Source organism: Hyperolius riggenbachi, chromosome 2, assembly GCF_040937935.1.
Source record: "Hyperolius riggenbachi isolate aHypRig1 chromosome 2, aHypRig1.pri, whole genome shotgun sequence".
Classification (NCBI taxonomy): Eukaryota; Metazoa; Chordata; class Amphibia; order Anura; family Hyperoliidae; genus Hyperolius; species Hyperolius riggenbachi.
In genome coordinates this window covers 512,425,397-512,439,374 of record NC_090647.1, presented here as the reverse complement: position 1 = coordinate 512,439,374, position 13,978 = coordinate 512,425,397, and the positions used below count along the sequence as shown (strand labels likewise).

The 13,978-nt window shown below is 44.7% G+C and overlaps 1 protein-coding gene across 1 annotated transcript in view; it reads left to right on the top strand.

Annotated features, from left to right (window-relative positions):
* LIPI (lipase I) overlaps positions 1 to 13,978 on the top strand; it is a 69,692-nt gene that overhangs the window by 17,906 nt on the left and 37,808 nt on the right. Inside the window, exons 2-3 of the mRNA XM_068270523.1 lie at positions 7,380 to 7,756; positions 13,149 to 13,257. Of these exons, the coding sequence (XP_068126624.1) occupies positions 7,380 to 7,756; positions 13,149 to 13,257 (486 nt within the window). The remainder of the gene's footprint in view (positions 1 to 7,379; positions 7,757 to 13,148; positions 13,258 to 13,978) is intronic.

Below are 13,978 nucleotides of genomic sequence, written 5' to 3'. Positions count from 1 at the left end.
GGTGGTGGAGAAGCAGCAAACAAGACCAGGAGCAACTGGACAGTCTCAGCAGCTGGAGCAGGCAAGATTGTAATGCATAGGTACTACACACCATAAGGGGAATCGGGGGCATATTTACATTTTGGAGGGACAGCCGCCGGGGGTCTATCGTGTTCGTTGGTCATGATATCACACGCCATTACCGCCTTGCACTCGATAGACCACATTGGCCTGATAGTTTCCAGCATGCTCAATCGATACATGAGACCAACTTGGGCATCAAATTGGTCGATTTGTCAATCAGACATGCATTCTGCAGCACTGATTTTCACCAGATTTGGTAAAATTTTCAAATTGGATTGTCGATTAGACTGCACAATCGATAGATGTATAATGAATCTAGTAAGTAATTACCATATGATGGGAACTATAGGCAGAAGAAAAGGCCTAGATGCCGGCTTCATAAAAGCAAGCAAATTGTTAATCTCCTGAATTGAATGAATTAGGCCCGCGTTTCCAGCCGTGTTTTGGAAACGCGTGCAGGTGGCCGACACGCACGACATCAGACATTGCATAGAGTGCACTGTCTGATGTTCACACTGCATGCGTTCCGGACCTGTGCGGTCCGGGAACACATGCTGCATGCATTTTTTGTAAAAACGCGTGGCTGTCCCATTCACTTTTCAGTGATGGGATCAGCCACGCAACACACACAAACGCGGATGGCGTGCGTTCGTACGCGTTGCGTTTCGCACGCATGGCCATCCGCGTTTGTGATGTGAACGGGGCCTTATTGATGTACTAGTATAAAGGCCCGCCCATTAAGAAACGGGTGCTAGGCCACCGCCTCTATCCTCCCTACAGACACGTCCCGCTCGCCCGTCTCCCACCGCTGTCCAAAGAATATGCACACAGGGAGATGTTGCTTGCTTGGCAGTTGAAAAAAGCTGTTTGCCACAATGCAATGGGGTTTACAGACAGCAAACTGTCAGGTCTGAAAGCAGGGACACAGGGAGGATGCAGAGACACAGGGGTTTTATTATATAGGACTAGTAGACCTAAGCCCGTTTAAAAACGGGCTCTAGGTCTCTCTCACTGCCACCACATGTCAGCACACGCGCTCCCGCCCGCTGCCCTCCTCCCGCACCCCTGGTCCCGTCCTCCTCCTGTCCCAATGACTACTTATGCACAGTAGCCAAAACACACGGGACACAGGGACAGGAGGATGACACAGGGACAGGTAGGGTTTTATTACGTAGTATTGTCTTTATGGATTTTTTTTATTATGGTATAAAATAACAAGAATTTTTTGGGAAATAAGACAAAACAGAGAAGTGAATTTGATTGGCCAGTTTTACTCCTTCCATGGAGTATGCGAGGTTACCTACACAATCTGTTGATAATATTCCCAATCTCATATGTGTATGCACCCTAAAGCCTGGTACTGTAGACACCTTAAACCTTGATTGGCCAATCACTGAACAAGTCCTGTTATGATTAGAGATGTGTAACAGTGGAGCTGACCTCTGTCTGTGACGCCATGCTGGACGACACACCAGCAGTAGTATATTTGTACAGATGGCTTGCACCTGGGTGCAGATACAACAAGCTCTTTCATTCATGCTAGTTACTGTACAGCTCAGTGACATGTGTGATGGGAAGAGCTGTCTATGGAATGTGGAGAGCTAAGTAACATTACTTCCTGGCACTGGCCTGGGGGAGTTGTGGGGGGGGGGGGGGGTAGGGGGTTGTAGGTGCAATGACCTAATTTGTAAGAAAAAAAAAAGAAAAATAGCCTGGTCACTGGGTGGGTGGGGTTCAGCTGTGGTCCTTGAAGGGGTACTGTGGCGAAAAATTGTAAAATTGGAAATATGTGCAAACACATTCAAATACGAAATACATTTTTTTTTTCCACAGTAAAATGAGCCATAAATTACTTTTTTTCCTATGTTGCTGTCACTTACAGTAGGAAGTAGAAGTCTGACACAAGCAACAGGTTTTGGATAAATTCATCTCTTTATAGGGGATTCTCAGGAATTTATTTATATTTAAAAGCACTTAGGCCTAGTGCACACCAAAAACCGCTAGCAGATCCGCAAAATGCTAGCAGATTTTGAAACGCTTTTTCTTATTTTTCTGCAGCGTTTTAGCTAGCGTTTTGCGGTTTTGTGTAGCGGTTTTGGTATAGTAGATTTCATGTATTGTTACAGTAAAGCTGTTACTGAACAGCTACTGTAACAAAAAACGCCTGGCAAACCGCTCTGAAGTGCCGTTTTTCAGAGCGGTTTGCGTTTTTCCTATACTTAACATTGAGGCAGAAACGCATCCGCAATCCAAAATCTGCAGCAGCCCGGGAGTATGCGTTTCTGCAAAACGCCTCCCGCTCTGGTGTGCACCAGCCCATTGAAATACATTACCCTAGCGGATCCGCACCGGCAAGCAGATCGCAAACCGCAGCGGAAACGCTCCGGTGTGCACTAGGCCTAAGTGAATGGCAGTTGCTCTGTCCAACTGCCAAAAAACTATATAACGAGCAGGGAAGCTGGCCAGTATCATCCTTTTTAGGGAATATCTTTATCCTGTATAATAAAACCCCTGTGTCCCTGCATGTGCTGTCTCTGTGTAGCTGGGTCCGTGCTGCGCACATGCGCAGTAGCAAAAAGCACGGACCCAGCTACACAGAGACAGGGGGACGGAGACAGAGAGCTGAGCGGGCGGCGTGTGAGAGGGCGGCTGGGTTTGCGGGGGTTGAGTGGGCGGCCGGGCGTGCGGCGGGTGTGCGCGCGGCGGGCACGCTTGGTGGCGGAGAGAAACACAGAACTATAACACGTTTTTAAATTGGCTTAGGTTTGCTAGTAAAGAATAAAAGCCTTGCTGAGAATCCCCTATGAAGAGATGGACTAGTCTGTGGTGATATATTGGGGTGCTGATGATGTTAAGGATAATACAGTAACATATTCTTTCATTTTTCTGCCTATGTCATGTGTACAGAGCCTTGGTGTCCTGAGGAGGCGTGAGATCACACGAAACAGCTGTCGGCACTGGCACGTTTGTAATCTGTTGTAAGCCTGATCGTGCTTAAATAAAATATCTATGCAACTGGAGTTCTGGAATCCGTTTTTCCTTCTTACCAAAAATTATGTCCTGTGTACGTCCGATCGAAGCCAGCGGGCTTCAGGGTAATTGGTCACCTGGCCAGAGGAAACTGTTAATGTGATTGTGTGTGTGTCAATAGACCTTCATTTGCATTGAATTCCTCTGGAAGCAGGGAGCTTGGACATTAGCATACAGTTCCTCTGGACAGCCAGGAACAGGTAATTAGGTAACAATTCCCTTTTGTCTGGCATCCTGCAAAGGTGGTGCATTGCTTTGATCTTTGTATTAATGTAAACAGCTGCCTGTTGGTCGAAACACTATCAGACTAATTGGGTCTGCCAAGTTCAAAGTGGACAGGAATGTTTGAAATTTACATGGCAGCCTACTGGAAGTGGGTGAAGGGTTGAAGTCCTTTTGATACAATTTTTACCTGTGGAAATTGGGTTTATGGAAGTGTTCCGAAATCTCTGAAAAGATCAAACACTAACACAGGAACGCTTTGAAGTTGCACGCGTTAAACAGGAAATTGGATTATTCCTGGACCTGGGACATTGGGGTGGCCCGGGGCAACACTTGGGACTATAAGAACCAGACTGGGACAGTCACAGATTATCTTCTCTTGAGGGTAGTACATCGTCAGAGATGATCCCGATCGAATTGGTAAATCCGTGTCCCTCCACGGTTGGACATTTGCGCTGGTAAAAGTTCACATTATGTTTATTTCCCTTTTATTTTTGCAACTTGTTTTGTGTGTATCCTTGTAACTTTTTTATTTTGTAACTGTTACTTTGTTTTTTTTAAATCTTTTGTATATATTATTTTCTGCATTGTTCCACTTTTTTCCTGGAATATTAAATCGTTATTTAATAAGTTTGACTTCTGCTGTACTAAACAAACACTCATAGCCTAGTAGAGGAGACTGAAGTGTAACGGTGTATAAGTCCATGCCTGATTGAGCAACACTACCGTATAAGATTACATTGTGTGTATGGGGCACTTCTGCGCTCGACAGCAGAGTGGGAAGTCTCGGAGTGGCTAAAAGTATCGTTCGGAACGACTGTTAGTGGTTTTGCTTCACTACAGTGTAAGATTGCAACTGTGTGTGTGTGCGCGGCGTTCTCGTATTCAGTCTAAAGCGCAAAGCTGACCCGAGTACGAAAACGCGGATTGCGTGCTGAGCACTCGACAGCAGAGTGGACATGTCTAGCAACAGCTAGTGGTGGCAGTGAGAAGTGTTTTGAGGGGTCCCAGCCTTGTTTTTAGCTTGAATAAGGCTGCTCCCCACTCGATCTGGTCAGGAACCGTATACGCAGGCGTGCCGCGGGCCGGTTCTTGACATAGTACAAAACCACTGATTTTAGATGTGTACAAAGCCTTAGAGTTTATAATTTAGCCACTAGATGGCATTAACTCTTAGCCGGGCTTACGAAGGTGTCAACTTGATATCAATCTACACACCAGGTGTAAGGGAGTCACTTGATGAAGGGGAAGGCCCCAAACCGCCTTGTGATAAGAGCACTCCCGTTTTTTTTTTTTCACAGTAGAGGAGGTACATATTGTTTGTGTTTTGTTTTACAGTTTTCTTCTGGTACCTTCGCCGCCACCCTTGAGGTCTGAAGTTTTTCTGGACTTTTGTTCAGCACATTTTATTATCCATTGTGGGACTTTTTATATTGTGTTTTGTTTGTCTACACCCAATTGGGGTGAAAGTGCTGTACCTTGGGTATCTTTTCTTATACCCAAAACGCTGGTGTTGTAACGTAGCACTCTTTGAGGGCTTGTTCACACTAGGGGCATTTTTATAATTAAGCGCTGGCGATTTTCAAAATCGCTCCTAGAAGCACTTGTGCCATGATTCTCTGTGAGAAAGTTCACATCTGAGCGGTTTGTTTCCTATCCGCTCAGAAAAGCGGTGCATGGGCTATTTTTGAGGTGATTTTTGCCCCAATAGAAGGTATAGGAAAACGCAAAACGCTCACAAAGTCGCTTTGTGCAGCGATTGCGTGAGTGCTTATGAATAAATACATTGTATTTCTTCTTTTCCAGATCAAACAGTTCACTTCTTGACTGACGTCAGGAAGTGAAAAAACGCAATCGCTCTGCAAAAGCGCTTAGAAAAGCGCTTAACAAAAACGTCCAACGCACAGAAATCATAAAAAAACACATCAAAAAATGGTCAACGTGAACGGCTACACGAGCGGAACGCAATGTGAAAGAGGCCTAATTGTCTGGAGTGGCTTCTTTCACGTTTGGTTTCCTGTAATGTGGAAGTCCGCTTTCGTAGAAGAGAAACAGTTTTTACTGAAGTTACCTCATCCTTGCATACCTTTTAGCCTACGAAGTCACTTGGCCAAACCTGTTCTGTGGCTAGACTGTAGCAGTGCTCTTTCAGAAGTGCAGTGCGATATCTGTGGTATGCCGCCCTGCGGGGTGAAATGCTGAGCAAACATTGTCTCTGATCACACCCTCCCCAGTGTGTGGGAAAGGCATGAAGATTACACCGGACGGAAAAACCCTTCATTGTATTACAGAATTTAATTAATTCCAATGAACACCAAGCTGGGTGTTATTTCAAGCCCTGATGACCACAGAATCTGCTGAAATAGAACACAAAGACAGTGGACACAGTGACGTCACTTATTAAACATTTTTGTGCTCGTAAAAAAAAAAAAAAAAAAAAAAAAGTTTTATTTAACCACTTCGCATCCAGACCTTGTTTCCCCCTTTTGGACCAGAGCCATTTTAACATTTTAGTCCCTATTTAGTCAGCAATAACTTTATCCCTACTTGTGACACCTAAATGAAATATATATGTATCTTAATTTTTTTTTTCAAAACAAACTAGGCTTTTATTGCATGGCATTTTTTTCCCTTGAACAATTTTGTTTTCTCTGTATTTTAAAGGGATAAAGAGGAAAAAATAGGAAAACACATTATCTCTGTTTTACCTATTCAAGTTTAAAAATAAAAATCTCTACTGTAGATAAAACACATACATTTTGTTAGGCTAAAAGTATTTTTAATGGTAAAAATCAATCTTATTGGCTCAGGGAACATATATTCTCTTTCACCAGGGATCTAGTCCTGAGAAAAGAGGTGAGTTGACCGGGGGGGGGCAAATATACACAGCAGTGGTGTAAAAGGTGTGCTGGGGAAGTTTGAGCTCTGCTGTAGTGTATCCCCCAGATATCTGGCAGCAGCAGTTCCCCCAACATACACATAATCTGGAAGCAGTTCCCCAAAATATGCGAAACCTGGCAGCGGATCACCCAAAATACATGTATCACAAAATACATGTAATCTGGCAGTAGTGGTCCCCCAAACATACACAATCTGGCAGCAGTTCCCCAAAATACACGTAATCTGGCAGCAGCCGTTCCCCAAAATACACGTAATCTGGCAGCAGCCGTTCCCCTAACATACACATAATCTGGCAGCTGTTCCCCAAAATACACTTAATTTTTCAACAGCGGTTCCCCAAAAATACAGATAATCTGACAGCAGTTCCCCCAAAATACGTTTTCCCAGTATAGGTAGCCAGGTCTATAGGCGTCTCCAGTATAAGTAGGCATGAGTATAGTTGTCCCCAGAATAGGTAGCCAGGTGTATAATGTCCCCAGAATTGGTAGCCGGGTGTGTAGATGTCCCCAGAATAGATGGCCAGGTGTATAGATGTCCCCAGAATAGGTGGCCAAGTGTATAGATGTCCCCAGAATAGGTGGCCAAGTGTATAGATGTCCCCAGAATAGGTGGCCAGGTGTATAGATGTCCCCAGAATAGGTGGCCAGGTGTATAGATGTCCCCAGAATAGGTGGCCAGGTGTATAGATGTCCCCAGAATAGGTAGCCAGGTCTATAGATGTCCCCAGAATAGGTAGGCAGATCTGTTGGTGTCCTCAGAATAGGTATCCAGGAGTTTGTGTCCCCCAGGTGGAGGGGAGGCAGTGCGGGGAGGGGAAAGGGGGGAGCGTTGGGCACAGCGGTGGAGAAGGGGGGACGTGTCCCCCCCCCCCCCACCTTCCCTAACCTTGGGGCTCCCCCTTCCTCACTCTCCCCTCCAGAACTAAAATTTGCGGACGGCTGGCAGTGGGCGGGGACTTAAAATTGGTCAGTGATTGGCCACTCAAAATTGGATGTATGTATAAGGCTTAAATCTCACTAGTTGAAACACTGATAGAATTTCATATCTAGAAGAGGTTCAGAACACCCCCCATTTTGTCCAGAGCTGAAATACATTTTTAGTTCACATCAGTAAAATAGATATTTTGACGGTCATAAAGTTCCTCAAATTGCCTTGTCTTTCAGGTGATGAAGAAACATGCCATGAATTTACAGACCTCGATCTCCACCACTCCATTGTTGGCACAGAGCTGAAGGTCCAGCTGCTGCTGTATACAAGAGAGAATGCCAACTGTGCCGGGGATCTGAATAAGGAGAACACAACGGCTTTCAACCGCCTGAACGTAACCAGGAAAACTATTTTCATCACCCATGGGTACCGGCCCACAGGATCTCCCCCAGTGTGGCTGGATGCAATTGTCCAGAAACTGCTGGCTATCGATGACTTCAACATCATCTTGGTGGACTGGAACCGCGGTGCCACCACTCTGCTCTATCACCACGCTGCGGCAAGAACGAGGAAAGTAGCCGATATACTGAAGGAACTAATCGACCAAATGCTGGTAAGAATGAGGGCTTCTAAGACCTAAGTTCACCTTCGCTTTTCATTTCTTGAAAGGACCACTATTGCAAAAAATTGTAATATTTAAAATACATGAAAACACATAGATAAAAAGAACTTGTCACCCAAATGAGCCAAAAATTACTTTTCTCCTATGTTGCTGTCACAGTAGGAAGTAGAAATCTGACAGAACTGACAGGTTTTGGACTAGCCCTACCCATCTCCTCATGAGGAACTTTCATGTTAAAAAGCACTTAGTGAATGGCAGTTGCTCAGTCCAACTGCCAGAATTGTGTGAAAACAGGTTGGGGGCGGCCTGCATCTTTACATAGATCCTTTCCAGGGATCTATGTAAAGTGCTTTTGTATATATGGAATACCCCTATGAACAGATGGACTAGTCCGAAACCTGTAAGTATCGTCGCATTTCTACTAACTACTGTAAGTGACAGCAACTTAGGAGGAATGTACTTTATAGCTTATTTTACTCTGTAAGAAACCTACTTTTTATTTTTATGTGTTAACATGTATTTAACATTGTAAAACATTTTAAAATAGTGGTCCTTTAATTTTGCTTCAAAATGTGTTTGACGGGAAGTACCTCCCTTTGTATCTAGCCTAGGAAGGAAGTGTTTCACGGCTGCATCTTACAAAAGCTTTACTGAGAAATTTTCATCTGGAAATCAAAATTTTATTTCATTTGTAGTCTAAAGCGGGATTGCAGTTTACTTTGTATTATTGTTATAATAATAGTAGTAATAATAATGAGAATTCCTTTATTTTTAAAACCTTTTTTTGACTATGTTTAGGTTTTTTTTCTACACTTTCTGTCCTATTGCCTGGAGTTTTTATTTTAATTCTTCTGGCCTCAATTTTAAAAATAGCTTTCAAGTCCACATCCTATGTACATACATTCCTGTGCTTGTGCACATTAACATACAGGGCAGTTTTCAGCCATAGGCAAGACAGACTGCATAGTGGTAGTGCAGTATGCTCCCTTACCACTTGGTGGTCCTCCAGGCACTTGCTTGGTTGATTATATGCCGAAAAAGCCCTTTGAAAATGGCTCTGTGTTCGGACGACTGCTTTGGCATGTGCTAGTGCAAATGAGCTTGTGCATGGAACAAAATTGGCAGGGGAATGGGAGGGGATCACATAGACAGAAGCCATATTCGGCTAAAGTCTATTCAGCTACCGAAACAGTTGAATATAAATAATGGGAAATACACAGAATTGTACAGAGGAAAAACTGCACCTGAAAGACTTGCCCTAAGAAAAGGTATACTATGCTATGTTAAGATCACACTGTAAACAGTCAGATACTCATGGGTTGCTGTGGGCAGCCAGGACAGATTTTCAGACCCTTACATTGCTATGGGCAGCCAGAACAGTTCTACAGACAGTTGCATTGCTATCAGCAACCAGAAAAGTTTTTCAGACAATTGCATTGCTATCAGCAACCAGAACTGTTGTTCAGACCCTTGCATTGCTATGGGCAACCATGGCAGATCTTCAGGCTTTTGCACTGCTATTGGCAACCAAACATTCTTCAGACACTTGCATTGCTATGGGCAACCAGGAAAGTTCTTTAGACACTTGCATTGCTATGGTTAACCTAAATAGTTTTTCAAACCCTCGGATGTTATGGTCAACCAGGACAGATTTTCAGTCCCTTGCATTGCTATGGCCAAGCAGAGCAGTCATTCAGACCCTTGCATTGCTATGGGCAACTAGGACAGACCTTCAAACCCTTGCATTGCTATGGGCAACTAGGACAGACCTTCAGACCCTTGCATTGCTATGGGCAACCAGAACAGTTCTTCAGACCCTTGCATTGCTATGGGCAACCAGAACAGTTCTTCAGATACTTGCATTGATCTGGTCAACCCTAAATATTTTTTCAAACCCTTGGGTTGCTATGGTCAACCAGGGCAGATCTTCATATCCTTGCATTGCTATGGGCAACCAGGACAATTCTTCAGACCCTTGCATTACTATGGTCAACCAGGACAGTTATTCATACACTTGCATTTCTGTGGGCAATTAGGACAGTTCTTCAAACCCTTGCATTGCTATGGGCAACTAGAACAGTTCTTCAGACACTTGCATTGCTGTGGGCATCCAGAACAGTTCTTCAGACACTTGCATTGCTGTGGGCATCCAGAACAGTTCTTCAGACACTTGCACTGCTGTGGGCATCCAGAACAGTTCTTCAGACACTTGCATTGCTGTGGGCATCCAGAACAGTTCTTCAGACACTTGCATTGCTGTGGGCATCCAGAACAGTTCTTCAGACACTTGCATTGCTGTGGGCATCCAGAACAGTTCTTCAGATCCTTGTCCCTGGAGAACACTTGTGATTCAGCAAACATAAGCTTTATTTAATCAATTGTATGTTTCTGTTGGCATATACTGTAAAATCTTACTAAAGACTGCTAAAAGATAGGTGAAACTGCACTTGTGCATTTGCATGTGCTTGGAGTAAGACATTTTTGTAAGAAGTCCAAGACTATCTGCATTTAATAATAATAATAATAATGGCAGTATTTGTATAGCGCCTTTCTCCTGTCGGACTCAAAGCGCTTGCGAGGCAGCCACTAGAGCGCACTCAGTAGGCAGTAGCAGTGTTAGGGAGTCTTGCCCAATGAACTCCTTACTGAATTACTGGCTTACTGAACAGGCAGAGCCGAGATTCGAACCCTGGTCTCCCGTGTCAGAGGCAGAGCCCTTAACCAGTACACCATCCAGCCACAGTATTTTGGCATTGCAGCTGTGCACATGCCACGCTTTCACTTGACTGCTGTTTAATTAGTTTATCAGTCATCACTATGATCTAACTTGACCTAAGTGAGGGATGAAACCTTTTGCCCCCCCCATAAAAGCAAAGGCCTGGGTTGGGGTTTTTCCTCTGCTCTCTAGTGTATTCCAAACTTAGTCAGTTGAGTCTTTTGTCACCAGGCCCTGTCTGCAAATAGAACAGGTGTGGTTAGGTCAATATATACATATTTATGTGAGTATCAGTAGTTTATTTTATAACCTTGGAAAGGTCTGTGCTTTCGATATGATATGCATGAGTCATTCTCTTAGTACCGGTTGGGAAACCATGTATTGTGAGTCACCTACATGTTCTTTCAGCAATACATCACAACGTATAGCACAGCGTATAGAAATGGCATGTGTCAGCTAAGGACTCATTCACACTACACAACGCATGCACAAACACGATTTCATGCATTGCCATTGCGCGATCAACGCACGGAATGCACGTCGGTGTGCGCTAAGCACAGACGTCGGCAGCTGTACTCATCTGGTAACGTGTGCGACGTGCGATAAAATGTCCCCAGATGCGTTACATCGTAACGCATGGGAACGCACACCTGTAGAGTGAATGGTAACGAGATAGTCTATGGACTTTCATGTTGCCATATGCATCCTGCACAATGTGCGTTTTATCAAAACTGACAGAGCATCGCATAGTGTGAATGAGCCCTTATACTTCAAAAGGCAACATCTGCAGCTTACTGATCCTCGGGGCTAAATTTACTTTCGCAACAGCCAGAGAACAATGGAATTAAGTTTTCAATGTGATCTGTCAAATCGAAATAAAAATGTCCAGATCACTTATCCCAGTGTTCCCAAACCCTGTCCTCAAGCCCCACCAACAGTGGAAATCCACACGGGTAGGTAATCAGCTCTGCCAAGACACTAATTACCTCACCTGTGCATGATTGTGGTTTTCTGCAAAACATGCACTGTTGGTGGGCCTTGAGGACAGGGTTGGGGAGCTCTGACTTATCCCACTTCCTCTATATAAGCCTTCAGCCATAGACATAAAACAGCTATAATGCCGCCCCTTATTAACGCATACACGTAGGGGATACAGGGGTAGTGACTGCACCGGTGTCCTTCGGCCAGAGGAGCCCATCAAGGACCCTACTTCAACTGCTGTAGGAGCTCTTCATAGCAGTGGCTGCAAAGTGTACTGGTTAAGGGCTCTACCACCAATATAGGCAACCAAGGTTTGAATCCTGGCTAGGGTTCCTGTTCAGTAAGAAGTCCTTGGGCATGACTCCCTAACACTGCAGAGCGGTCCCTTGAGCGCGTCCCAGTGGCTGCAGCTCTTGAGCGGCCACAGCGATCGGACACCTTTAGCAGCTTGTCCCCTTAGGGCCAAAAAAAGGTGGTGAGTCCGATCGCTGGGCTCCATAGCTGGGCTGTGCAGTAGGCTGAGAAGCCTGTGCAGGCCAGCTTAACAAGGCCTGTACAGCCCAGCTTAACAAAAAGAGCCTGGTCGTTGGGGGGGGGGGGGGTTAACTGCGGTCGTCAAGTGGTTAAAGTGGATCCGAGATAAACTTTTACTCATTGCATAATTGTGTTCCTTTCATATAGTTTATAGGGCATTCCTCAAGCCCAATACTATTTTTTTTTTTTTTAATACTCTAATTTCCTTTAAACTAAACAAGCCACCCCCACAGCTTCTCCAGAGTGCCTTGGCACTCTCAGCCTTAGTAGCAAAGGCTTATGGAAGCTCATTCTGGGTAGGAGATGGAGGCGGTTACTAGCTAGAGGTTTCGGAGGCAGAGGGGAGGAGGAGAGGGGAGTGAAGTTTTCACAGGCTGAAGGCTGGAGATGCAAATCAGCTTGCCTGTGTGTAATGTGACAAACATAACATGGCTGCTCTCATTGTATCACAGGAATAATTAATAATAAACTGTTGAAGCTGCTTGCAGCTAGATTTGCTGTGTAAACTATCTAAACTTTAGATAAGATATATAGACAAGTTACTTGTTATAGTTAATTTTTCATCTCAGATCCGCTTTAAGTACCACCTGGGCCCCCTATGCTCCGGGGCCCCATAACAGCTGCTATGGCTATTGCTACACCCCTCACCCCTTTTGAATGGTTTGACTTGTTGTTTCAATCGCATCCCCCTCATTACATTGGGTTCTCAACGTGTGCATTGTGGCAAGTGGCAGGATTACAGAGAGAAAAGGAATAGGTGGTCACAGTCACCATGGGGGGTGGACAATGGTGGCCATAGTCACGGAGAGGTTTTGTGGCAGCACTTGTTACTTTAGATTTAGATAAGCTCGCAAGGGCAGGGCTCTCTCACCCTTTGTGTCTTGAAATTTGTTATACATTTCATTCATCGTGTTACTTTTGTCACTGTAATTTCCAGTTCAGCATTTTGTACCAATTCTGTATTTTGTACTAAGTCTGTATCTTGTATATTGGTGTACTGTATACCATTGTCTGTATTACTTTGTACACCATGTTTGTTTCTTTGTACAGCGCCGTGGAATATGCTGGTGCTTTATAAATCCATAATAATAATAACAGGGAAGTCTCTATAAAATGTCGCCAGAACTGACACTGAATATTTATGTATTGCAGGAACAAGGAGGATCGCTACAGTCGATTTATATGATAGGTGTCAGCCTCGGCGCACACATTTCTGGCTTTGTGGGAAAAATGTACAATGGAACCATCGGCCGTATAACGGGTAATTATTATTTGTTTATGTTTTATTTAGTGTTTCTTAGGGCTCATTCACACTACGGCAATTAGTGGGCGATTAGCGCTAGCGCAATACTAATTTAATGGCAGTGATCTCACTGCCGCGATTGCCGCCAATCACGGGCGATTCGCTATTAGCAGCAATTGCAAAAAGCGGTGCCTGTAGCATTTTGCCGCAATTGTAGAGCAATAGTGCTTAAAAAGTGCTCAAAAATTGCGAGAGTGTACAGTGATTTTACTGCAATAATCGCTGTAAAATCACCTGTGCGGTTTTTGGATGGGCCCCTACAGTGGCTGGATAGTGTACTTAAAGTGTACAAGAAATGAGTAAATCTAAACATTTTTTATTCATACCTGGGGCTTCCTCCAGCCCCCTCCGGCCTTATCGCTCTCTCGCCGCCGTCCTCAGCCTTCTGCATCTTCGGTAATGGGTCCTGTCATTCAGTCCAGCTGTGGCCAGTCGTCGCATGTATAGTGTCCTCCTCCGTCTCGTTTCCATGGCTGTGAGCGTTCTGCCCCTTTGCAGTAGTTCTGTTTAGGCGTAGAACGCACCCAGCTATTGGAGCGAGACGGAGGAGCGCACTGCGTATGTACCGACTAGCCGAAACTGGCCGAAATGACAGGACCCATTACCGAAGATGTAGAAGTGTGAGGACGGCGGCGAGGGAGCGATCAGGCTGGAGGAAGTCCCAGGTATGTATAACATT